Source organism: Onychostruthus taczanowskii, unplaced genomic scaffold (assembly GCF_017590055.1).
Source record: "Onychostruthus taczanowskii isolate IOZ18803 unplaced genomic scaffold, ASM1759005v1 scaffold13, whole genome shotgun sequence".
NCBI classification, from domain to species: domain Eukaryota; kingdom Metazoa; phylum Chordata; class Aves; order Passeriformes; family Passeridae; genus Onychostruthus; species Onychostruthus taczanowskii.
Window position 1 is genome coordinate 3,010,641 of NW_024498462.1, and position 26,565 is coordinate 3,037,205.

The following is a 26,565-nucleotide window of genomic DNA, read 5'->3' on the forward strand; positions in this document are numbered from 1 at the left end:
ACATGCTTAGTGCCCTTTCTTGCCTGTGTAAATCCCTGATGTCATTGGACATACACTGACTTTCCTCTGTGGAGCATTCAGCCACATACTACCCTGAAAAGATTTGGTAAAAACATAGTTCCTGCCTTAATTACTCTGTGAATTCATTCCTAACTGCCAGTGTCACTTTGCTTTCATCCTATAGCTAGTGTTGCTTTGTAGAATAATCTGCCTACCTAGAAATCAAAGCTGAAGGATTTTCTTGACAGTGTCCTTCCCATTTCAGCTGGAGAAGTTCGGTAAAGCAGTGAATTATGCTGATGCTGCCCTCTCCTTCATCGAGTGCGGGAACGCTATGGAGCGAGATCCATTAGAAGCTAAATCTCCATACACCATGTACTCAGAGACTGTGGAACTCATCAGGTTAATGTCCTTTCTGTGATCATTTTCATCATCTCATTTCAGTCATAATTAGAACCTGCTATGTTTTAAAAAATACCATTTCAACGTATTAATGATTTGTCCAAGGCATCTTCATCTCAGAAGTCATCATAATTAGTTCTTGCCATTTTATTAATGTCATGGAAAATTTATAATTGATGGACACTGCTTTTATAAATTATCCCCTTTAGAGGTTATAATGTGAGTGTTATAATTTGCAATATTCATAAAATTAAAATTGAAATGTAGTGGGTGGAAGTAAAGTATAGTAATTTCACTGTTTGGCAATGACACTTGTCTTTTAAAAGGTGTAGTTTTATAATTCAAAACATTAAAGGGAGTCTATCAGGATTTCTATTACAAACCCTGGTTTTAGAGGTTTATAACTTGGCTGTTAAAAAAGAGAAAAGCTGAAACTTGGGATATAAGATCATAGCCAGAGAGGTAGCTTCTGCATATATTGTCTTGAAAACAGTATATTTTTAATGTTACAGGAATGCACACCAGCTGAATTAATTTTAATACAGTTTTGTAGGTTCGTAGGCTAGAATATGGATAAGAGAGTCTTTACATACTAATAAAATGTCTGAATTATTATTCTAAAATCTGCTACTGCTCCTTATAGCTCTTTTATAGTGTTGGGTCCATAGAAATAATAGTCTCCTGAGTAACTAAGTTTGCTTTACTTGAGCAAATTATCAAAGTGAAATCAAGCAAGATTAAATTTACCTGTAAGTAGAACAACAGGATTTTTCCTCTTCGCGGTGATGCACCTTTGCTTTCCCCAGTGTGTGCTGGGAATATCCTTGTTAATGTCAGTGTAATTACTGGCAGTTTGCAGAAGTGAAAGAAAAAGAGGCAAATCAAGCCCTAAATATTTGGTTTCTAATATGTCAACGGTGGTTTTTTTAACATGCCAGATTAGCTATTAGGGACTGCCAAGATAATGCATGTTTTACTTTTTGAATAAGTAGGTATTTGCATAATAAAATGTATCAAATCTAAAGCTCTTACTCTCAGGTAAATAATATGCCTGTTAAATATTTAAAAACATGGTTTTTACATTCCGCACTTCATAAAGGGAAGAAGAAAATCTAAATGAATCACTCAAGAAAAAAATTAGGTTCACTCAACGCTTGATCCATGTTAAACCCTGGAGAGCAGAGGACATAGAAAAGGAGCCACCTGCCTCTGCTCTGCTGTGCCCAAATCATCCTGCAGTCTGACAGCGTGTCCTGAACTACACAGCTGCAGCTGCATGGCAGAATAAATTGTATTTAAAGAAATACTCTTTAAAGAAGGGAGCGCTTCTTCATAGGAACCTGCATTTATTTTTGTTTTTTTAAGAAAACCACACAGCCCATTTGTAATCATTGCTCCTCAGTCCAGAAGTCTGTCTGTTCAGAGTGCACGGAACAAAAAGCTTTGTTCACCCACAACATGTGAACCACTTAAATCAGGGAATGGCAGCTCCAGGAGTGGCTCACAAAAGGGCAGGACCTGCAGGGAGTCAGGTGAGGGCACGGCTTATCCTGGGGTGGCTGGCACTCAGCATCAACAGCCCTGCTGCCTTGCTGCTCCTGGCACAGTCCTGCTGCAGGCTGTGGGACGGGTAGACCTTAGCATGGAGGCAGCGCCTGAACTGCTTCTGTGGAAGAATCTGGAGAATATGTTATAGTAGTATATAATAGTATATATAGTAGTATATCTTGAGTAGTATATAGTAGTATATCTTGAGTATATAAATAGCTTAAGTCAGGTGAGATTAATTCCACCACCTACCACCAAAAGTAGACTTTAATTCACCAACTTGTAGCAGCCAGTGAGACTGATTTGTCCATTTAACTGCTGTCAGTGGTCAGACATGGACAAAAGGTGATTGCCCAGGTGAGCAGCAGGCTGATACAGGCTCAGTAGAACTCCATGGACAAAGATACAACTCTTGTGGGCTACAGTGGGTGCTGGACGTACAAAGTATGTGGCTGTGCACACAACGCTTTCTCGGTGTAGCTGCTAATATTAACATAGGTTTTTACTGTGAGACAGCAGAGGGAGATTTTTCTCACTTTTACTCCTCGCTTTATCAGAAGCACAATTTTCCCCTTTTGCATTTAGCTGTGTCTGCCCTGCCTATCTGCATCAGACACCTATTTGTGAAAGCAAGTGGAGCATTGAAGAGATTGGGACTATCAGAGATCTGACTGTCAAATGTGTTTTAATTTAATGGTAATGCTGAAATTCCAGAGACATAGAACTTTGTGTTTGATCACATTGATCCAGTCTGACTAGAACCACAATACCCAAGAGCAGGTGGGACAGGATGTGGAGGGAGCCCTGCAGCTGGGGTGGTGCAGCTGCAGCCTGGGCTGGGATGGGTGCTGGGAGCAAGGCAGGGGAGAGCAGCACAGCTCTGCACTCCATTACCTCCTTGTAAATGGGAACTCATCAAGACTGCCTGGATACCTTAAAACTTTCTTATGCAACGCTGAACCCTATTACTTATTCTAACACAAGTACCTGTGAAATTGCATTACGGCTCAGAACAATGATTTTATGCGATGAATTGATTTTCAAGAGACTAATGCATAGAATGGAGTGTGCTCAGTTAAAGGGAAAAAAAGACAGAGGAAATAGGAATACTCAATCCTTGATCATCCAAATGCTGGACAGCAGCAATTAAATAGAGAGGGAAGACCAAGTACACAAGATTCATAAATTAATGAACCCAAGAATGAAAAAAGCTGTGAACGTGACCTTTCCTGTATGTAAAACCATTTTCTCTATAAAATGTATTTATGAGAAGGATCTTGAAGGTATTATTCAAGCCCAAAGTACTATATGTAAAACCTTATTATATATTACTTTACACTTCAGTACATATAGGGCCAAGACCTTATGCTTCAGTTCAACACTCATCCCAAATGTTTGCAGGACTCAGCCTAGCTGGCTGAATATAATATGCCATATATATATATATATATATATATATATATATATAATATCATTAATATACCAAATGAATAATTCACCTGGTTGGCCCAAACAATTGGTTGGTGATTTACTTAAGGCCTCCAGATCTTAAGTGATGCTTTCTGTTGAGTTTCACATTCTCATCTCTTCATTACCGAACACTGTGACCAATAACTGTTGCAGTTGGAGAAGAATATCTGATTATTTTTGGAAACATCTTAACTCTCAATTTCTTATCTCTCACCTTTTTGACAAGGTATGCAATGAGACTCAAGAATTTCACAGGCTCTTCTGCCACAGAAGGGGACAAGAAATTAGCAGTTTTATGGTAAGTCCCTTTGCGACAATGAGAGAAGCAGCTAAAATCTTAAGGAGGACTTTAAAAGTACTGAATTACTTAAGCAGCTTACAGAAGATCATTATTCTTGTTTTCCATTAAACTATTAAAGGATAACTAATGGATTTCTTCAGCAGCTGACTAAACATTTATTCTTCTAATTTATACTCTTATCAAGATGGGATTTTAATGCTTTTGACCACTTTTTTTTTTTTCTCCATTTGCTTATGTTTCAAAATGTAACCTTAGAACAGAAACTGCAAAATATAGGTCAGCTTTTTTTTTTTTATTTTTACAGTTTATAGGTTTCATTAAGCAATGGAATTAACATAATCCTTTCCTAATTACCACAGCTACCGATGCTTATCACTTCTCTACTTGAGAATGTTTAAACTGAAGAAGGACCATGCTATGAAGTACTCCAGATCTCTGATGGAATATTTTAAGGTAATCTTTATTCTGTTTAATTTATTGATATGAAAAGAAATTCATACCAACACTGAGAGCTCTCAAAAGTATGACTTAAAAGTCATGATTGCATGACTTAAAAGTCCCACATTTAACCTCTCTCCTGGGAAATGCAGGCAGGATGGCTGCCAGGGAATAGGGACAGAAGTGATTTGGGGGATTTTTGGATTAGTCACTTGATTCAAAGGACCATACTCAGTAATTCTACAAAAATAACATTATTCTCAACACCATGTAATGTTTATGCAAGTTTCTGATTCTTTCAAGGTTTCAATGTGCAAGTGATTATGAACTGACCTCTAATGAACCATAATAAAGCAATTACTGGGGCTGTAGTTAGTTAAGTTTAAATTTTAGATTCAGTGAGATTTCCTGAAGCTTAATGCAGTTTCAGAGATTTCTGCTTTTATTCCTGTGGAACTTCAAATTACCTTATCTACATCTTGAAGGTTTGCCTTTACCTTTAAATTGAGTGGAGATCCAGTGGTCGTGACTTGGGGATGTTTTGTTTTACCTTGTCAAATGCTGTCTACCCAGTAAGAATGACAAATCCTCACTGTTCCTAAATTAAGAGAGAAATAGAATCTTTCTTCACCTGTGAGGTTTTGGTATTTATATTTCACTGGTTAATGCTGTTTGAAGCATACATTAATTCTTTTACTTTATTACTACATATTATTCTATAATTATGTAATTATACTGGCTTGTCAGCCCATCAGTCTTTTTTTGTTGGTGTTTTCAGCCTCTGTGAATTTGTTCAAGGCTTTGACATATTGGTACTGCAAACCAGTAAAAACCTCTACCACTGCAGTGTTCGTGTTTCCATGTAAATGGTGATAAAATGGTCCTTCTGCTGCAAAACTCCTGAGATGGCAGCAGCCATAGTCCTGACTACCCATGTGCCCCCTGTGTGTCTCTGTGCAACTTCAGTAATGTTAGTCCTAATCTTGGGCTTAAATGGAGACTCTCTTGTACCATTAGGAGTGCCTCTGTTGTGCTCATGGAGTTTTCAGTCAGGGATTTACACAGCAAATTAAATTTGAGTTTAACACATTTGTAACCTCAGCATTTTCATGAAATGTGTTCCATCCCCTTCAGATTTTATCCAGGATGAATGTAGATTGTATCTTTAAAAAAAGGATGATTAGACAAATAAACCTTTTCTGCAGAAAGTAGTGATTTCTTAAAAAAAAAAAAAAAAAGGCAGTAGCAGGGGAGATTCTCTTGCCTTAAAGCCACTTTATTTTCTCTAGCTGTGCAAGTAGATAAGATATAGGACATATTTACTACTCTCAGTGTAAGAAAATGTCTTTTAATGTAAATTAAAATAAGAGAAAAAAATAAAAATGCAATAAAATAGAGGAATCAGGAATGCTAGGCATAGGCATGCAGTTGAAGCTAAGTGTTTCAGTTAATGTTACAGTGTGTGTGCTATGGGCATTGTAACTCACTTGCTAGAAGCAGTGTTTGAGTGTATACAGATTATATGTTCAGGTTCTTTCTGTAATAAAGGCACAGGAGGAGAAAAGAAAAGAAAAGAATGGGGGCTATTAACTATGTGTTAGTTTTGTGTTGCTGCACCATGTTCTCTGTGTTCACTAGCAAGAATCTGTAATACAAATGAAACAGATTAACTGTTTGAATAGGGTTGTTATTCAAACTTTTACACAATTTTAACTGTGAAAAGCAGCCCACTGTTTACAGCAGAGCTGGGGAGGATTTTTTCAACTAAATTGTTCTTTATATTTTTCCTCACAAATGCCACTTTGTCCAAATTGAAACCATTTGTGGACAGAACTGGTTCTGATTAATTTCCAATTAAAACCTTCAAAATGATACTTTTAACATTTCAAAACAGAAAATAGCCATTTAATCATGAACGCAATTTTGAAATTTAGAGGCAACTTGGAGTAAAATACCACTAAAGTGATAATTTTTTTTAAATTGAAATCAGACCTTTTATGATCAGAAAAAGTGACATCCTGTGATGTATTTCCTCTGGAAGTTTGAGGAAGATTTTCATGTTTTTTATAATGTGTTATCAGCAGTCATTGAAATATTTTTGCTAAATATTCTCATTATCAAATAACTGCTTCCAATTGAGATCTAGTCTTAGTCTTGACAGAGCTGTTATTTGTCTCCAGGTACTGTCGGGAGCAATCCCTGGACAGGAGAAATTAACAATAAAAGCTTCTTCTCCATTTCTGAAGACTTTCCAGGGCAGTTTAGGACCTCCCTGTTTCCTCATAAGCTCCACATGCTCTGTGCTGTGAAGCACCCCGAGTCATGCTCACATCCTGTGTGACAAGCAGAGGCTGCTGTGCAGGAATGGCCAGGCCAGTGCTGTGGTTTGGACAAAGTTCTCTGCTTTGCTCAGAGACACTGGGCTGCGAGCTGTGCTTTGGAATCAAGGGTACTGTCTGTGCTCCACTGAATCTCTGTGCCTCCCATGCAAAACTGCGATCACAGTAACCAGATGAGGGTTGTAATAATGTGGGTAATACTTTGCAGAGAACTTGTAAAACTTGATTGAATTTTCAATGTGTGTGCTGGCTTCTCAGCAAGGGAACTGAATGATTGTTTTCAGAGGGCACGCACAGATAGCCTCAGCCCTGACACTGCCACTTGGTATGGGAACTAAGATACCAGTCAGTCTGAGCGAGGCTGCAAAGACCTGGGCTTTATTGTTGCTCGGCAATCTTTTTGTACAGGGTTTTACAAGGTGCTACACAGACGTGAAAGGCAGGATGAGTAAGCAGGTAAGGAAAGTCAATTTGTGCAACTAAAATATATAAAAATAAAAGCATTCAAGCAGATCCTTACTAAAAATTTTATTTATACTACTGTCTAAATCCCAAGCCACCTTCCCTAAGCAACTTGGGAGGGATTTCATTAAAACATCAAGTCAAATTATTTTTGTTTCTTATTAAAATATTGAAGGTCCCTCTAAAGATAAGCAGTCATTTTCACTCTGAAGAACTTATTTTGTAGAATAAGTTTCAGTGCTAATTAAACCACTTCTTTGTGACCTACATCTGCTTTTACTGGAATTTATTCTCTCTTTTATCAAACGATTTTCAAGCTACTGGTTGGAACCTAGCAATCATCCACCAGCCACTTAATTATGGGACCAATGTGCAGAGCTTTCCTGCTCCATGCACTGTAGCTCTTGCAATGAAAAGGGGGAATGTTGAGCTTTGTGTCATCAGTATTCATGTACTTGCATCACCTGTATTTACATTTTGGTTTTGTACTTACAGAACTCTTCAAAAGCCTCACAGGCCCCCTCACCTTGGGGCGGCAATGGAAAGTGAGTATTTTCTCCTGAGTACTTCTGTCTGGGAACAGGTGGTTCCAAGAGGAGGGGGAAGTGTTTTTATGCCTCCAAAGGCAAAGGTCATGGGATCAGTGTTCTGGAAGCTGCAGGTATATTTCAAACATGTATAATATGTAAACTGTTCTGGGCTACAGAATTGATCATACAGCTGCCTTGGGCTTGTGGGGGTGAGGGGCTCCCACTGGACTAAGTCAGATACCCCTGTGAGCCATCCAGTGTGGGCAGGAAGGAAGAGGTGAATCACACCTTCGTCCCTGAAAAGCCTCCTTAAGTCTAAAATCAGACATGGTGGGTCTGTGCTGAATTCTTTGACAGTTTACTTCTCAAGCCAAATGAAGGCCATAAAAATATCAGTTAATTAGCTGGCAAGTACCACGACACTTTAGGAAGCCAAAGTAAAGTTAACCTTTATTGCAATGATTTTTCAATGATTCGTTCAGCAATGAAAGACCAATGAATATTTCACTGATATATGGTAAGTGCTGTTTAATAAAACTGAAGGTATAATAGTGGTGAAAATGTGAAGGCACTTAGTCAGCCAATTATCAGTGGCTTCATATTAACGTTAAAACACCCTCACCTCAGATATGAAGTCAGGGTAATGCAGTTATGATCAGAGGAGGTGCATTGCTCCTTCATCCTTGCCTTTATCTTGCAATGGCTGTTTCCAGCTCACACACATTTCTCCTGCTTCTTTGTCCTGGTCACACATCAGACACAAGTAAAACAGAGGTGAAGGACTTCACCTTTTTTTCCATCTTTATTTGAGTAGGCTAAATTCTAGGTGAAAATTATTATTGTTAATGGTCTCTTTCTGGTTGTTCAGAAGAAGAAATTACTATTAGACATGCCAGGGAAACAAAGAAGGAGGGGTTGAACTTTAGCACACAAAGAACTGAAGTTTTTAAACAGACTTTGTTCTCCATCAGTGCAAAACCAAAAATTCCAACATTTTGCTTAAAGTGAAATATTGCCTCAAATAATTAAAAATATTTTGGGATATAGATATGTATATATACACACCCCAAATACTCAAAGTTATTTTGAATATGTATGTACAGAGCTTTTAAAGTACAGATTCTAACACAAACTAAAGTGATGAAGTAAGAAATCACTTCAAATAAAAACTGAAAAGATATTTTAACACTGGAAAAGCAACTACTAAATTAAATTATTCATTATGTGCCAGTTTTTCCAGGAATTGAAGTGTCAGTGAAACCTTGTATTGTAATAAAAATACATAAATGTTAACATAAAGTTTTAGTGATCAAATAGACCACTGGAGCATAACATCTCTTTTGTTCCTTAAGAAGAGGCTTGTGCATAAACATTTCATGGAGCAGAAGTTGTCCTTTTATTCCTGTCCTATAATAGACCCCTGTGAAGTGTGTGCTCTGCAGGTGATGACATCTCCCTCGCTATTTAAAGGAGCTGTTACGTGTCCAGGATTGAGAATAAGTGGGTTTTGACTGGAAGAGAAAATTCTTGTCTGGTCACAAAGTAGGCATCAGAAACCCAGCCTTCAGGTCAGCATCACTTCTAACATAGCACCCAGCTGATCAGTCTGTTCTTACTAACTTTGGAGATAAGGAAGGAAAGCTCTGAAAGTGCACATCTCTGTCTTCTATTCAGAGCAGGAAGCACTTGACATGTGAGAGTAACTGAGTGACAGGGCCACGTTATAACAGCATTATTGTGACACCTGTGACCCAACACACAGAGAGCACAGTCCACACGCAGGTCGTGTGTCCCCTCTGTGTGGATCTCAGAAGAAAACAGCTCTCCAGCAGGCTCAGAGCTGCCATCTGTCTCAGGGGGCTCCTAATTCCTCCAAGGTTTGTCACGGGCCTGGTGCTGCCATTGGCAGCTTCTTCTCTGCCTTCCCCAGGGCTGCTTGCTCTACAGTTTTCTCTTAATCCCCTGCGAGTTTGTGTCAGATGGGAAGAGAATTCACACACCACAAAAAAAAAGACCAAACACCTTCCAGCATATGGCATCGCTGGAGATGGAGCAGCAGCCTGGTGCAGGATGGGGAGACAGTGGGGTAATCTGAAGTATTTTTTTTAACAATGCAAAGCTTATCCATTGCCATGGAGTGTAGTGTAGTCAGGATCTCAGATCCATCAAAAATCACAGCTTGGCTTACTGGAATTTCTGCCTACTTGTTTGAAAGGGTTGTGAACCTCTACAAAGTTGGCCCAGGTTCCATCCTGGCAATGAAACAAATTTTCTCTGGTTTCATTACAGAAATGTTTCCCACCTCTAGCGACAGAAAGCACAAAATACAGAGATTTAGTAGACTCACCACAGTAATAATGGCTGTGCACAACAGGGTAAATCCAATGAACAATGTGCTTTATTTGGCAGAAGTGCGTCAGCTGGTTGTAAGTGGCTCTAACAAAATACTCTTGGTCTCCTCAGATACTTATCATTTTTAACTGCTCCCAGACCTAATCTAGTATAGTTCAGTTTTTCTGTGCAATAAAGACACTGTGGCAAGTCAGGTAACCAGGATGTTTTGAGACTTAAAAATAAAGCATTTGTTCATTAGGACACGCTTAAACTCTAACCCATAAGCTGGGTAAAAAGCTACAAGCTGCCAAATCAATGTGATCTCCAGCTCTGGAAAAAGAATGTATCACAGGAGCCTGTTGTTGAGCACAGGTTATAGCAGGGCACTGCTGGAAAATCTGCAGCAAAAGCTGTTGCCATCGATGCCTTTCAGCCCAAGGCTGTGCCGCCGTGTCAGTCTGTCCTGCAGCACTTCCAGGTGTCAGCAGGTCTGTGCCCAGGCAGGGCTATTGACAGTGGCCTTTAAAGCCAAGAGGCCAAGCCCTGCTGTCCTGGGCTTTGGATCAGGCTCAGTGACTGAGCTTGATGCTGCTGCACAGCATGAGGCATCTGCAGCTGCATGTCCAGGGAGGGGTTGCAAAATCCCTGTCTGGAGAGTTTTGGTCTCTTTGCTTCATGCAGAGAGTGCCAGGAGTGTCTTGGCCCTGCATCTCAAGTGTATGCCACAGCAAATAGAGTGCTTTTGTTTAGGCAAGTGCTTCCAAATGGGTGAATGAAATTACATCCAGCTGGGGCTGGTCACCAGTGATGTTCCCCAGGGCTTGGTACTGTTTCATGTCTTTATTGATGATCTGGAGCCCCCTTGATCTTGAAGGGGATCAAGGGCGCCCTCAGTCAGTTTGTGGATGGCACCAAGTTGGGAAGGAGGCTGGCTCTTTTTACTTCTCCCAAGTAACAAGTGATGAGACAATAGCCTCAAGTTGTACCAGGGGGGGTTTAGATTGGAGATTAGGAATAATTTCTTCCCCAAAAGGGTTGTCAAACACCAGAATAGGCTGCCCAGGGACTTGGTTGAGTTGCCTTCCCTGGAGGTATTTAAAAGTGTCTTGATGTTGACATGGCATGTGGGGACATGGGCTACTGGTGGACTTGATAGTTCTGGATTAACTGTTCGAGTGGATGATCTTAAAGGTATTTTCCAACCTGAACAAATCCATGATCCTATAAATTTTCAAAGAGAATAGCTGTTCTGTGAGCATTCAGCACGACACAGCTCTAAACAAGAGCATGCTGTGCTGACCGCTGCACTGCCTGCAGCCAGCAGGTGATTCCTAATTGATGGTGTTAGAATTAAAGGAAAATCTATATTAGAACATTAGTGCCTCGCTAAGTAGGTAACTTAAAACACTGTGCTGTGCAGAACTGTGTGGATGAACGGTAGGCAATTAGAACAAATCTCCATAGCCTTAAAGAATCCTATGGAGATATTCATAATCCTGCAGTACCCTCAGGTCCTAATACTGCTCTACAGGGTGCTTTTAAGACTTGCTCTTTACTTATTGTGGTGACTGTTTTTGGAGCAAACTGTCATTGTGGTTTCCAGAAAATACTTTGATAATAAGCCAATATTGCACATTGAGTGTTTTCTAACTGCCATTGCAGCTTCTGGCAGCAGGTAGAAAAATCATTACAGCTATGAGATGCTTCTTTCTCTGAAAGATTGCTCTATTTTTATGATAGATTTTTTTTTTTAATAACAGGTTCATTTAAAGGGAGAATTAAATCCCTTTTTATTTTCAGTCATTCCCAGTTGATAAGCTGTCCTTTCTCATAAAGTCAGGAGGTACCCCTGCACGCTCCCCTTTGCTGGGGTGCAGAGTTAACTTTTCAAGTGCATTTAGGACGGCAGTGAAGTGGGGGGTGTGAGGGGGACTCACTCTCTCTCTGCCTCTTGCAGGAGCACAGAAACCCCCTCGCCCATGTCCCTGAGCCCGTCCCCTGTCAGCTCTGCTGGAAGCAGCTCGGGCAGCGCGGGCTCGTCCTCGGCGGGGACCATCACCATCCCGCAGCGCATCCACCACATGGCTGCCAGCCACGTCAACATCACCAACAACGTCCTGCGCAGCTACGAGCACTGGGACATGGCTGACAAGCTGACCAAGGAGAACAAAGGTGCCGCCCTCTCTGCTTTCTCTGTGTCCCTTTGGCTCCCCAGCTTTAGCTTTCCCAGCGCTCTCTGGATTTAGACCCAGAACCACCGCATCTAAGAGCACAACTGTGACAGCTTGAGCAAACACACCAAATCTGCTTGCTGGTCGCTGTAGCCAATGCGTGTCTTCTCTTGTCAGGCACAGAGGGGGATGTGTAACACACGCTGAACATGGGGTTATCAGAGCAGCTGGCAAATAATTTAGTGAACACAAGCCCCAAGTGATGAGAGCTTTTAAGTCTGCAAATTCGTTCACAGTTTCAGCCTCTCGTAGAGCACCGAGGTTATTTTCAGATTGCTCTGTCAACGGGTTTAAGACTATTAAAATGCTAGCTAGGATAATAAGCAAACATTATATGTTATGTTTATGTGGGGAGTCCGATTAGGAAATGTCCACTGAAAGCCATGACCTTGACTCTCCTATGATTGGACTGCAGATCTTTTTGTTTATTCCTAACAGCAAAATGTAAGTCTTTACCACAGTCATTTCAAAGGAGTTTTGGCAAGCAGTTTGTGACTGGATTGTATCAAGTATAGTGGAGTGACTGAGATATAACTAAGGGACAAATTTGGCCTGTTGTTGTCCAGCTGTGAACTTCCCCATGACAATATAATTATTCAGATTCCAGCTTTGGGCTTACACAAATCACTGAGAAAGCTTCCTTTGACACTAGAGGTACAGAGCCTAACTAGGAAATAGTCTCATCATGAGTTGGCTCATTCTCTTAAATTATAGTGAGATTTCAGATGGCAGACTTGTCCTGACAAATGTGCTTGCTGTATGCAGTTTGATCTTACTCCCATTAATGTCAGTGGCAAATTTCCACTGATTTAGAGAAACTGAGCTTGAGATTTATAGAGTTTTATGTCTGAATGGTGGGTCATAATGATCCATCCCTGGATGAGGAACAATAATAGAAGTTCTGTCCAGTCCTCCCCACTGCTTCTTGTCTTTGTTCACATTGATTAATTTAGTAGCAGTGCAGTCATTTTGGATTTTTTCCATAGCTGCATCCATTTTCACAAAATGTGAAAGCGATTCCCTGTCAAATGTAATGCAGAATGTTACAGTGGGAATGCAGAAGGATGCACTGATAGGAGGAAGAGATGGTGATAATCTTGTAATTAGCCCTGTGTGTTGTGGAGTTGTTAAATGTTCTACTTGGTATTAAATCAAAATAGCTCAGGCATTCAGCCAGCAGACAGAAAATGTACCCAGCCACTGCTGTTATCAGTCCTAGAGCTGGATGAGAAAAAACCTGCTGATTCTCTTTCTGCATTTTCCTCCCTGCTCTCTTCTTTGTTCTCATTTTGATTTATGATCAAATAAACCCAATTCTGCAAAGCCATATAGGAATACTCTTTATTCAGATGAGCAGTCCCTTTGACTTTACTGGGACTGGATGCATGAATAAGGGTTTCTCACATGAGAAAGACATTTAAGGTTGTGACCTGTTCTTTCATATCTTGTTTCACAACCTGCAGACACGTTACAGGGAATGCAAAGTTCATGTTACTTCAAATTTCATTTAAGTATTGTAAACCATTGGAGAGAGATCACAGTTTCCTACAAGCTATAGCATGTCTGCCTTTATTTTCTGGAAAGATACCTCATTTCTAATTAAGTGCTTGATTTAAAGTTGCATGCTTAAACACAAATTGCAATTTGAAAAATTCATGGTGTAGCAAAAAGTATATGAGAACTGTTGTAGTACTCTGCAGGTCTCCATCATACCACATGAGGGATTCTCTTTAAAAAAGGATGTGTTCAGGACACTTTGACATGAGAAATGGTGCAGTGTTTCATGAAAACTGGCTGTAATTGTTTCACTAGATGTCATCTGCACCTCTCAAATAATTCAAAGCACCTTTATCTGGTTGGCTGGAACAGGACTCACTGCTTTCTCCCTGGTGATCTCCAGTCCACCTTTGCAGCTGTCGGAGCTCTGGTGCACTGCCCAAGCTCTGCTGCACTGGCCTGTGGACTGAGGGTTCAAAACTGCCCATGAGAGTAAACAGGACAGTGCAAACCCCAGACTCTGCTGTGAGTCCCAGGTTATCATTTGGTCTCTCTCTCAGGAGCTTGGGCAGTCAGGTCTTTATAAAAAATGAGATTTTCCCCCCCCCTTTTAAAAAAAAAAAGATTTCAAAAAAAAAAAAAAAAAAAAAACCCACAAACCTGCAAAGAAACCATGATAAGGTAAAAATTTAGAGAAAGAAAGAAAGAAAGAAAGAAAGAAAGAAAGAAACCAGATTCAGTCACTTCTGTGAGTTTTTGTGGTCAGCTCTAATTGTTTCTGTTGTCTTCTGAATCACAGGGTATGTCTTGCAAAAGAATATGTCCTTGATGATCTGTCCTGAGATGGGTATAAAACTGTGGCCTAATAGCAGTTACCTCTGGGTCTTACTGCTGTCATTTTAGGTCATGCCCATACAGTCACAAGGAATTTCCTCCCCACTGTAGGAGCTGTGCTTGTCCCCTTGCCCACAGCTGTCAGCTTAGGCTTTGTGCTCCTCTGAGTCTGCCTGCACCTCGCAGTTTGGACTTGACTCATGTTCAGCTGGCTCAGAGCAGCAGACAGAAGCCTTTCTTTGTCACCCTGACAAAAGATGTGCCATTAAAATAAAAGTGCACAGCAACAGGGAGAGCAGCAGAACTGTGACCCGCCAAGCTGCTCTGGTTTGGAAAGGAAAGCAGGAACATACTGCCATGTACCTCTGGTGGAATCCCCTGGTCCACAGGGTTGAGAGTGTGGGGAGAATAGATGGAGTTTGGCATAAATCTGCATCTGTAGCAGGCCAAACTAATCTGCAGATTTCCCAAAGCCCATGGGATGGTTTGTGTTGGATCACCTAAAGTGGTGTTGTTCACCATCTATAACATCAAACTCTCAGCTGACTTTACAAGAGTGGATTATTTTTTTATGCTTCTGAAGAAAGCGGGACTTCTCCTCTACAGCAGAAAACAACCAGGTCTATAGGGATCAAGATCTCTTCTCTCACGCATAAATTTATTAAGTGGCTTCAGTGCTTGTAGCTTTTTCCAGAAATGTTAACCTGAAATTAGGCTTCAAGGTGAATTCTCAGTGTTTAAAGCAATTATTGTTTATTTGAGCCTAGAATGAGATCTCTAGAATTCAAGCAAGATAGTGCACTATTTCATTTCAAAATGTATTGATTTTACACTGGAGGAGATGAATGAAAGACAGAGAAAGGAAGATTAAAAGTAGCTGCTGGCTGCAGCATCTGAACAGCACTGGTGCTAGCCCTGAGCTCTCATTATGCTTGCCTCCAGCCAAATCACTTTGTGCTCTGATACTGCTGTAGCTCCCAAGCTGACCAGGGTCAGGCTGTCAATACTTGGATAGAAGACCTCAAAGCAGCACTTACTCGCTGAAGAAAGTACTGATAATGATTTTGTACCCAGCATCTGCTTTCTTGAAGTGCAGCCAATGCAGTGCTGGCTGGCTCAGTGCACTGGATTGCAGACAGGGTGAGAATGTGAGGCCTCAGCCATTCCTTACTGTGATTGTTGCTTGTTATCTGAGCTCTGAGGGGCTTTAACTGAGAGCGGGTTCCCACTTGCCTAAATATAGTATAAGTGTTGTATATGTGGGAATGCCTGTGCCCCAGCGAGCATAAAGAACTGTGGGAGAATACAGGACACAATTCAGTTCTCCATTGACAGCAATTAGGAAAGGTCTGTTGGCCCTAACAGGATTAGTCTTTCACCCAGAGACCATCTAACACATGACATAAAATAAACTGGTGTGTCGCTTCCTAACTGGGGCTCTCTGTTTAGTGACCTCCTGTTAACCCTTCCCGACCAGGAATCCCAGGGTTGCGATTCTTCCCCCTTAGAGGTTCCCGTCTCCAAGGGGTTATTTTCCTGCTGTGTTGTCTCTCTCCTCTTCCTCCCCAGCTCCCATCCCACACTCATCCTCTGGGGCCTGCAGCTGTAGCAGGATGAGCAGAGGGCTGAAAGTGCTGCAATGTCAGTAACAAAAATTAGAGAATGGGAAAAATAGCAGGAAAGGTCTTCTAGTCTGGAAAGATCCAGTCTAGCCATTCATGTCTGGGAAAGAGAACAGCATGGAAAAGTAATGCAAGATTCCATTGCCAGCTATTTAAATCATTCAGTCAGCAAACGTAATCTTGAAAAACTGACAGTGCAGATGATCAGAGTTAGAGGAAGACTACTGGCAACCACTCATACCATCCTGTGGTAGACATCCAGCATGGATAATCTAATTTGGTTTGTTTCAATATATTGTTGTTGTTTAAATTCTTTCTTATGGACCATGTACTCATGTGCACGATTGTCTTTAGAACTCACTAATTACACTGTGCTGCTTCTGAGTGGGAAATCATGGTGATGCCTCTATTTCTGTACCACTGCCTGAAAAATTGCTTCTGTTTCTTGTGTATTGCAGAGTTCTTTGTAGAGCTGGACTCAGTGATGGGACCCTTAACACAACACAGCAGTATGACCAATCTGGTTCGTTACGTTCGCCAGGGACTCCACTGGCTCCGCATCGAGGCTCATTTGTTGTAGTGACTGCTGCCCTGCTCATGACATCCCCATTCTTCTACCTCTACCAGCGCAGAGACGATCACTGGTGGAACTCCACTCATTTTTGGAAGTTTATTCATGTAACTTCATTTTTATTGCCTTTTTTAATATCCTATCTATTGGAAGTAGAAGTCACCATAAATGAAACTTACGACTCAAGAGCAGTATGTGTTGTACCATCTAATCATCTTTGACAATTTTCTATGCCTTGTGTCTCCTGGATCCTGCCATCCTTATGTGCTTTATGGAACGGTACATTCCCTGCAGTGTTGTTTTAAGTCCATGCTGCCTTCAAGTGAAAACAAAAAAAGCACTTTGAGAAGATATGGATTCCTGAGAAATAGTACAAAGCGTCTTAAATATTTGAGGGTATATATGAGAAGTCCCTTCTGAAATAAATTAGTAGAAGTTATAGCTATTCATTCAAAATCATCTTCTGAACCTGAACCAAGCTTTTTGACGCTTAATTCTGGCATCATTACCTGACTCAGTACATTCCTAAGCTTTCATACTCCCTCCGGGTTTAATCTCTAAAAGAGAATGTTGAATATCTTACAGGTACATAATGTAAGATCACCAAAGGTGTTAAGAGGTAAAAGGTTGAAGGAATGCCTCATTAAAGAATGATGACACACTATGCAATGAGGTTTTGATATTCCATTCTTCCTGTTTATTGTTGGCTTAATCATTTCAGTAGGCAGCAGAATTTATTGCAGTTTTTAGGCAGTTTCAAAATATTAGCTTTCTTAGTCTTATCTACCATTCCTGTACTAAATCTGTGAATTTTCTTTCTGTTTTACTGTTTAGTCTCAAACAAATACTTATCCAATATTTTTCTTCACAGAACAATCTCTCCTTGCATAGTGACTCACTGAAAGCAGATTTTAACAGGACTGCTGCACTCTAAGCATTGATATTGTATGTAGAAGTCCATTAATAAGTGTATGCAGATTCTCCATGAACTATCTAGAAGTTTAACTAACCAGCTACTGTTGAAACATTATAATTCCATGTGGCATCAATTTTCACCTGTTTTGTTCATTTCAGAGCATTAGAAACGAACAGTATTATCTTGCTATCTTGAAAACATTGTCAAATTAAATAAAATCACCAGATTTACCCAAAAGCAATATAACATTTGTTTAATAATGGCCATGAATACTTCAGTCAGATTACCTTTTTTCCAAGCTCTGCATCTGTTTACCCACGCTGTCATGTTTTGGACCATTCCTCTAATGCGTGAATAATAATGAGACAATTCAGATAGAATTTCAAAGCAATTGTGAATAAATTGCACCATTTCACATTTGCTCTTTCCTCTTGTTTTTTTCCCTGTTATAAACTGCACTGCTCTTCTGGTGCCACTGCAAGAAGCGCTGGTGCATGAAACAAAACAAAATGAATTTATATCAATAATTCACAAGACTTTAAATGGTCTCATCTCATTCTTGATATAATGCCTGCATACCTTACTGAACTGTAAATTCCATTTCTATAAACAGAAAATGCTCATAGCAATGTAAATATTATTCTGTCTCATCTCATTGAAATAATACAATATGTGTATTAAATGCCATCCAGATATTAGTTAATTGCAATTACCTTCCGCTATATAAACCTGTATATTCTTTAATCTGGTGAGTTATTGGATTCTACTCACTGGGTTGTGACCAGATAAATAGGACAAATTTGCATTTAAAAGGTTCAGACTGTTAAGATTTTTAGAGCAGGCCTTGGATATTTGCAATAAGAACAGTTTAAGGACTCTGCCCAGTGCACATTTAAGACAAACATTTCTGTAGCTGTAGCATATTAGCTCCCTGTAGTACTACCTTTTCTTAAAAATCAATAATTCCTAACATTTTGTTCCACAAGACTGTATTGTAAACACAGCCAACGTGCATCATTAGAGAAATTATGCAGTGTAGGGTTTCTGCTAAGGACGTTTGCAGAACATGCCCATCCTGTATTATCTGCACATTCCTGTTCCTGAAGTGGTTGATTCACCCTTATCTGTTCTCTGAGGGTTTCAGTAACACGGCTGAAACCTGAATCTGACACATTGCTCATGCCAGCTCTGGCCCCAGTAGCTAATGAATAAAACCACATCCGTGAGAACTATTCAGAAATGTAGATGAATGGTTGTGGTCAGGGTTTTTTAAAAGAAACAGAAAATTAAACATTTGAAATAATTTTTTTAACAGTTTGGGTACTTAAGATGAGCTAAGGTTGGGCTGATTTTGTCATAAGCCAGAGTTTTCCATTATTTTTGCAAGTAACTATTCAGTCTAATTAAGTGCATAGTCATCCCTTGCTCCTTTAATGTAGGTTGAAATCCAAGACTTCCATGCATTTACAAGGGATAGCAATGTCTTGAAAGACAGTCTTCAGACACAGGACTCTTCAGAGTTTGCTGCAGTCGCTCAGTAATCACCATATATTATCTTTTCCCTTGTTGCTTGTGGTAAACAGGCTCCTATCTCTGAATTTACCCCACGTTCACAATCTTTTGCTTAAACAGCTTAAGGAATTAGCCCTCCTGATTTTGTTTCCTGTGACTTAGGTTGAAATGTATGCTGAATCAATGGCATGATGATAATAAGTCCAGCAGTCAAGTCTAGGATCACAAGCCAACTTACTATTTAGCAGTCTTGTTTCAAAAGCAGCTTAGAAACAAATTAAATATGGAGAGTAAATTACTGTCTTATCCCTGGGGATGATGCTTCTTTTGGGTTAGTTATTAAGGATTATTGCACTTTTACAAGCACTATATTCATCTCATTTCAATTGCCAACATGTCATCTTTGTGGAATCATTTTACCCCTTAAAATATTACTTCCAGCAGAGCTAATCAAATAATATTGTTTGTTTGTTTCAATCCATGGGGAAGCAGCATGTCTGTGCTTGGGCTTTTGCAATGTCTGCACTTAAAACTGCCCAAGTTAAGCTTTCAGACTCATGAACCAAGCATCAAAAATTACAAGATTGGCTTAAAGTTGTGGTTTGGTTTTGTTGGTTTTTTAAATAAACTCTTTGGTTCCTGTATTGCCTTCTGGATGGTGAGCTTTGGGACTGGTTTAATGACACACTTTCAGGCATTTTACAAGCGTGCCAAGGGCTGGAACTGACACATTTCTTTTTAATAGTGATAAACTGGAACAGTGATATAATCTCTTGACTTCTGTAGCTGGATTTAAGAAGGACACCAGGCTTTGTAGAACACTGCCAGAACTGACAAGACTGTCACTTGTGACCCATGCCTGAGAAGGTTTGGAGCAATACCAAGAGTTCAGCAGTGAAGGGAGCAGGCCTGTAAAGGGCTAAACTCAGGCATTTGGGGTGCAAGACCCAAGGGCAATAAAGTCCTAAAAGTTCAAGAGAGGCATTTACATAGCACTTAACCTCCACTTCAAGGGCTGCAGCACGTCTTAGGTATTTGACAATGTACAGGCAGAATATCCAGCTCCAAGTGCACTGAACATCTCCAGCCATGGGATGTGTGTTGGGTGCTTGAGAGCAGGGAGCTGAGGGAAAGCCTTTCTGTGATCGTGTTGGTGGCAACTTTCATGGCTTGCATCTTAATTTCACTTTTTCTTACATGTTCTTTGGATTTTCAATTATTTAAATATTCTCTCTGTGAATAGATTGCCTCATTTATAAATTATCTCCTTTGAAAAGTAGAGACAGATCTGTTGATAGTTATGTGGGGGATTTAAAAAAATAGGATTGAAGATCTTCATTCCTCCTAAAGAAACAAAATAAGCCAATTGAATCTGGAATTTAATTTCCATGCTTTTTTAAATGTCACAGATTTTATTATGTTCTTCTGTTATGACAGTTTAGATTCACTGATGTTTTTAGGTACTTTGGAAAAAATTGTTTCAGTGAGTTTTTATCAGCATTTAATGCTGTCTAAATCCAATTATTAGTTTTGTGTGTGTAAATTAACAGATAACAAAAATGGGGCTGGTAGGGATTCTGACTTAAGTATTAACATACTTCATTACTTGGAGTTCAGGAGAAACTCCATGCAGCACTGAAGCAAGCCCACGAGTGTGTGTGTGTACACATCTGTGTGGATTTATGTGTGGATTTGCAGCAGAGAGTCCCTGCTCATTACTTTGTAGCACAGGAGAAAAGATATGGTAGCTGTAAACAGAAAACACTCCTACCACTGCTAGTGCTAGTGGCATTATTCAAGTGTTCCTCTGTAGTTTGTCCTGTTTGCAGCTACTGCCTCTTGCAGAAAATGAAGGTGTGGCAGAAAGTAGCAACAACTCTGTCTTTTTAGTCCTGTGGTCCCTAAAGTCAGTGTAACAGCTGGATGTGCTGTGTCAATGTGCTGTTTTTCAGGTTAACTCGTTTGCCATAAACCAGTGTCTTGAAGTTTTAAGAAAGACAAAATATTTAACAAGACACCAAAGAAAATAAAGTTGCCATTCTGAAGCAAGTGTAGAAGGGTCCCAACTGTAGGCAGGCAGACCAAGGGCTCTTTGCAAAGGGCCTTTGTCGCTCAGCATCTCCTTGACCTCACCTAAATACACTGGGAGTGAGGCAAAGGGGATGAAGATGGAAAACTAATCTAATGTCCTTATGACATCTTCCAGCTTTACTTTACATGCTACTTTATAAATACAAATAAAACAAGTCTTAATCTTGGGAGAGCTCAGTTCCTCAGTTTCCAACAATCCTCCTGAACTTCCATGATATGACCAGGGCACACCAATACACATAGACATTATCTGTTGTCTAATGAGATAAGTCTATGTGGGGGCATATTTTGGTTATATCACTCGATATTTAGCCTAAATGTATAGGCTAAAAGCTGTTAGGGTCTCCTTCATGACTGAAACCTCTCTGCCACTGAATGCAAAATGTTCCTGCCTGACTTAGAGAGTAGTCATCTTCTCCCCAGTACCCTTGCCAGACCTGCTTTTCTGATGGACTTCATAGCTTTCCTTAAGCCATTTTGTTTCAGAGATGTTTTGTCTTCCAAGATCAGGGATTCTGATCATCTCACACCACTTTAAACCTCTTGTGGTGGCTGCTGAAACCAGAATAGATTGTGTTCAGATCTTGTGTTCAACTCGGGGGAGGACGTGGCTCTATAGAGAGATGAGAGCAAATTCAGGTGCAGATGAGTTACTGCATAAAACTGGTGTCACATGAGAATCAAAGCTGGCCTCATCAGGAGGCACTGCAGCAGAAACACTGTGATGAAAAGCTGTTCCCAGAATCACGGGGTGTGTAGTGACATGTCAGGCAGCTCACTGGCACTGTAATGATACTAGGCAATGGTAAAGATGTCAAGAGTGGTTTAAAGAAAGTGGGGCAAGCTGCTGTGCTCTGGCATTGTGAATTTAAGCTGAGTGTGCTTCTTGGGAAAGGGGACTTATGACTGTTGATGTGTCCTGCAAAATAATACCTATACCATGGTATCCTGTGAAATCAGGATACAGCACCACCGCTTCCAACTCTTCAGTGCACCTCAGAGTGCCACCTCATGCCACAGAGAGGTAATTCTGGTCACTACCCTGAAGTCACCATCCAGTTAAACCATTAATTTTTACTTTATTTTTACAACAGAAGCAAGAACCAAGCCCAAAGGCCCAGCAGCCACCCTAGGCAGCATTGTGTGACCTGGTGTTGCCTCCCACAGGCTGTGGAGCCACACAGAGCTCCTGAGCCTCAGCCTGCTCTGGGTGTTGACTGTTACAGGTCTGTGTGGTGTGGCTCCCCTCACGGCCCTGTCCTCTGTACTGGGGAGCAGAGCTGTGCCAGGAGGGCTGCGGCAGCCCAGCCCCACCACCTGGCTGAGCAGAGCTGTGGCTCTGCACTGCTCCCAGGTCTTGGTCCTCTGCAGCTGCAGCTGGGCTGGGATTTGCACTCACTTGGCTTGCACTGGGTCTGGAATGCCAGGCAAGCTGACAGAAGCCGTGCACAGGGTGCCACGTAGAGCTCAGCCAATACCCACTGCACCCAGAACTGGAATTTAAATCGTGGTGTCCACAGGACCACTCATGTTTACAGGGCTCCAACTGAGTCCCACTGATGCCAGTCTAAAAAGGCATATGAGTGGACAATGCAGCTGTTTGAGACTTGTTTTGTTTTTGATTTTAACTGAGTTCCTCTGTCTGCAAGGCCCATATGCTCTCTGTGCTAGATATGTTTACTCACAGCTCTGTGTCACCCTGTTGTAATACCATTGAAAGACCCTTCAAGTATAGATAGCCCTAATTTCCACTCACTTATTTTCTTCTCAGAATTCAAAGGAAGGTCAGATTCTGAGGTGAATTTAATTGTTTTATTGAACAACAGCAACTACAGTGGACCAAAATTTGAGCTAAGCAAATGTAAAATAATTTGGCTCAGCTGGGGGAATTCATGGGACCAAATTCTGCTGTCATGTGGCATTAGTGCAAGTCTTACAGAGCTTGCTGAATACTGTTTATCAAAGGAGAAGCTGGATAACAAAGATGGCATAGCCTTACTGGAGCTGTGTATATTAGGCCAGAACTTGAGTTCCATTAACCCAATTAATTAATGGAATTCCATCCATTTTTGTTCTGGCTGGGCACTCGTCTCAGTGAAAGTAGTTCAGGGTCTGTGTACTAGAGCTGGAATAACTGCAAGCAGATTTTCTCTTCAACCAGACCATGTGTTGACTCAGCCCTGGCTCAGGGAAACCACCACTGACAAGTAACAACGTTATGGACACGGAGAAGCTTTGACCCACTGGCAGGAGACATTTACCCTTGAATTTATGAAAGAACTGAATAGTGGATAGCAACACAAATATTTTATTTATAACAGAGGTAGAGTACAAGTTCTTCAGCTGCTGTAAATTGGTAAAGGAGTACTGATTTCAGTGGAGTACATCCAATATGCACACACCAAGGAGCAAACCCTCTAATCCCAGACTAATTTTTGCCAGTATATCTCTATGCAGATAAACTCCAAAGCTTTTATCATCATGCCTTTTTACTGATCATGCCATTGAAATGATTAACATACCATAATCCTTGCCTGTGAGGAAATATTGTACTTTGCAAAGCTATGCAGTGTAGAGCACATCATAAAACTGCTTGAGACCACACAGTCTGGAGATGCATTTTCAGAAACAAGATGAGCAGAGCATCTTTTGATCTGATGTCAATTACACCTCACTCTGCACTTCCACAGCTGAGTGTTTCATACAGACTGAGTGACGGCTGCATGTCTCTGATGACTGTGGGCCAAAGCCTCAGCTGATGTGCCTCTAAGTAGCTCTGTGGATGTCAGTGCTGATTTACACCAGCTGAAAACCCATTCCTCTACCTTTTCATACTGTGCTGCATGGCCTAATGCAGCTTTATAAATGCACACTGAGGCTGAGCCTGTATTGAACTATTCTGATTCAGCACCAGATAATCCCTGCTAAAAACATTGGAGGGTAATTTCTGCTTGCCATCTAGGCTTGCATATGTTTTGGTTTTAACTAAAGGCATGTTGCAATTTCATTACCTCCCAGTTTAAATATTTACTGCCATCAGCATTAGCTTGCATAGAAAAATGGCAAATAAATTCAAACATGTCATAAATGCTCTCAGTCTAGAGATGGAATCTGTTACTTTAGTTCAAAGACATTGCAGCAGGCTAAAGTGGTTTTCCTAAGCCAGTTGGGTTCTGTACATTTAGAAGTCATGGCAAATATTTATTTAGGCCCAATTCTGCTGTTCTTCCCCTGAGCATCCTGGTGAGCAGGTTGCTCCACTGAAGTCCACAGAATTAACTGTGTGAATTGGTGCTCAGCACATAGATTGCAGAAGCAGGCACTGAATATGTTAGGTTGCTGCAATAAGGGGGTTAATTTTAGCCATATGTATCATTTGAGGACACTTAAAATTATGTACATTTTATCCAGACTGACAGTCCTTGTATTTCCATAAAATATTGTATAACTTACTCCTGTCTGTGTTTTTGACATCTCTGGATTGCATATCTTCTACTGAATCTTAAATACTGTTTGGTTTTTTTAAACCCACATTCAGAAGGTCTAGGACATACCATCCCAGAATATAAAAACAAGTCAAAGATCTGGTGATGTTTTGGTTTTGAGCTCTCTTCAGCTTGGCTGTGGTACTCCCAGAATTTTTGGAATGGCTCAATTCAATTCAAGTTTCTTCCTGTCTTTTGGAAAAAAAAAAAAAAGCAAAATACAACTAAGGTTCAGGAAAAGCAATCCCGGCAAACTTGGTAGCTGTTTGCTCTTTCTAGCTGTCCTGATTTTTTAACCCTGCCATGTTGGGAGTAGTCTAGTCTGTGGGTTCTCTCACCCACCATTTCTGGCTGTTGTGGCAAATACTATTTTTTTGGTTTTTTTTTTTTTTCTTTTGTGTGTGTGTGTGTGCGTGCGCATGTATAATTAACCAAAATATCAGGAAAATTTATATATGCTTTCTTCTGGTTCCTGGAAATAGAGCAACATTATGACCTTATGGTCTTCCAGCAAAAGTCAGATTTAATTTCTGCATTGCAGTGCAACTTAATTAGCTATTGGAATTAGATTATGGTTTACTAAATGGCCTTTTACCTTACGTTCTTATGTTCTTACTTTTTATTTACTATTGAAGTAGCCTCTTCTTTTTCTCATGTGTGCAAGTATCATATCAATAATCATTGCAATTCCACAAGGTGTCTTTGTTCTGAACAAGCATGTTATCCTTGTAAAGTTTTAAGTATAAGTTAAGATGTTTTGTACAGACCAAGGTAACTGTTAAACTGTCAAGCAATTACTGAAATGTTGTATAGTTATAAAAGTTTGATTTCTTTTGCTTTATATGTATAAAATTGTATCTTGCCTGTTTTGCTTTGTATTTTCAACGTGTTGCACAATTATGCATTTTGTTTACATTTGTTCCTTCTTCAGAAAAAAAAAAAGAAATAACAGTAATACTTTATGTACAAACATTTTAAATGTACTTTTGTTGTTTTTAAACACAATGTCTCTGTATAAATAATATTGGTTGAACTGGTACATTCGTGTCTCTCATAGAGGGATTAATTATACTGCCAGTGCATTGAATTATTTAAAAAAAAAAAGTAAAATAAAATTTTTATGAAAATGTAACCCATTTTATCACTATAAATTATTCTGTCTTCTGCTATTTTCTCATTCTCCTCCCAGGACAGAGTGAGTATGGTACAGTAAGTACTTTTTGTGGGAGAGCCGTCATTGGTTTCAATTTTTAATCAATGTGTTTGTGTCATTGCGGCAACTTAAAATGACTTGATGTTAGAAAACAATGTAGTGCTGATACCAGCTGTGAGGTAATGGGATCAATAATTGTGCTTTCCCCATCCCTGAGGGCCTCAGCTGCAAGACAGAACCTAAATCCTGTCTGTCCCAAAGGCAGCCCAGGGAGCAGAGGGGCCACGCTTCCAAGGAGGGGTTTCGGACAAGCCCAGGGCTCCAGCGTGACAGAAGCTGGGACACTGAGTGTTACTGACCCTCTGTTGGGTGACTGAACCTGTGCCACTGAGTGTCACTGACCCTCTGTTGGGTGACTGCAGCAGTGCCACTCAGTGTCACTGACCCTCTGCTGGGGCAGCAGTGCCACTCAGTGTCACTGACCCTCTGCTGGGGCAGCTGTGCCACTGTCACTGACCCTCTGCTGGGGTGACTGAACCTGTGCCACTCAGTGCCACTGACCCTCTGCTGGGTGACTGAAACTGTGCCACTGAGTGTCACTGACCCTCTGCTGGGTGACTGCAGCTGTGCCACTGAGTGTCACTGACTCTCTGCTGGGTGACTGCAGCAGTGCCACTCAGTGTCACTGACCCTCTGCTGGGGCAGCAGTGCCACCTCTGCTGGGGCAGCAGTGCCACTCAGTGCCACTGACCCTCTGCTGGGTGACTGAAACTGTGCCACTGAGTGTCACTGACCCTCTGCTGGGTGACTGCAGCAGTGCCACTCAGCC

At 40.7% G+C, this 26,565-nt stretch overlaps 1 protein-coding gene across 4 annotated transcripts in view; it reads left to right on the forward strand.

Annotated features, from left to right (window-relative positions):
- The window catches only part of AFF2 (AF4/FMR2 family member 2), a 332,371-nt gene extending 306,722 nt beyond the window's left edge, over positions 1 to 25,649 (forward strand). For 3 of the 4 annotated variants that reach the window (XM_041396527.1, XM_041396528.1, XM_041396529.1), the window contains exons 16-22: positions 266 to 402; positions 3,647 to 3,718; positions 4,081 to 4,174; positions 6,907 to 6,954; positions 7,456 to 7,505; positions 11,782 to 11,996; positions 16,467 to 25,649. In XM_041396527.1, coding sequence (XP_041252461.1) covers positions 266 to 402; positions 3,647 to 3,718; positions 4,081 to 4,174; positions 6,907 to 6,954; positions 7,456 to 7,505; positions 11,782 to 11,996; positions 16,467 to 16,588 — 738 coding nt within the window. In that variant the 3' untranslated portion in view covers positions 16,589 to 25,649. The remainder of the gene's footprint in view (positions 1 to 265; positions 403 to 3,646; positions 3,719 to 4,080; positions 4,175 to 6,906; positions 6,955 to 7,455; positions 7,506 to 11,781; positions 11,997 to 16,466) is intronic. The other variant, XM_041396530.1, reaches the window with a different exon arrangement.
- The last annotated feature ends 916 nt before the right edge of the window (positions 25,650 to 26,565 follow it).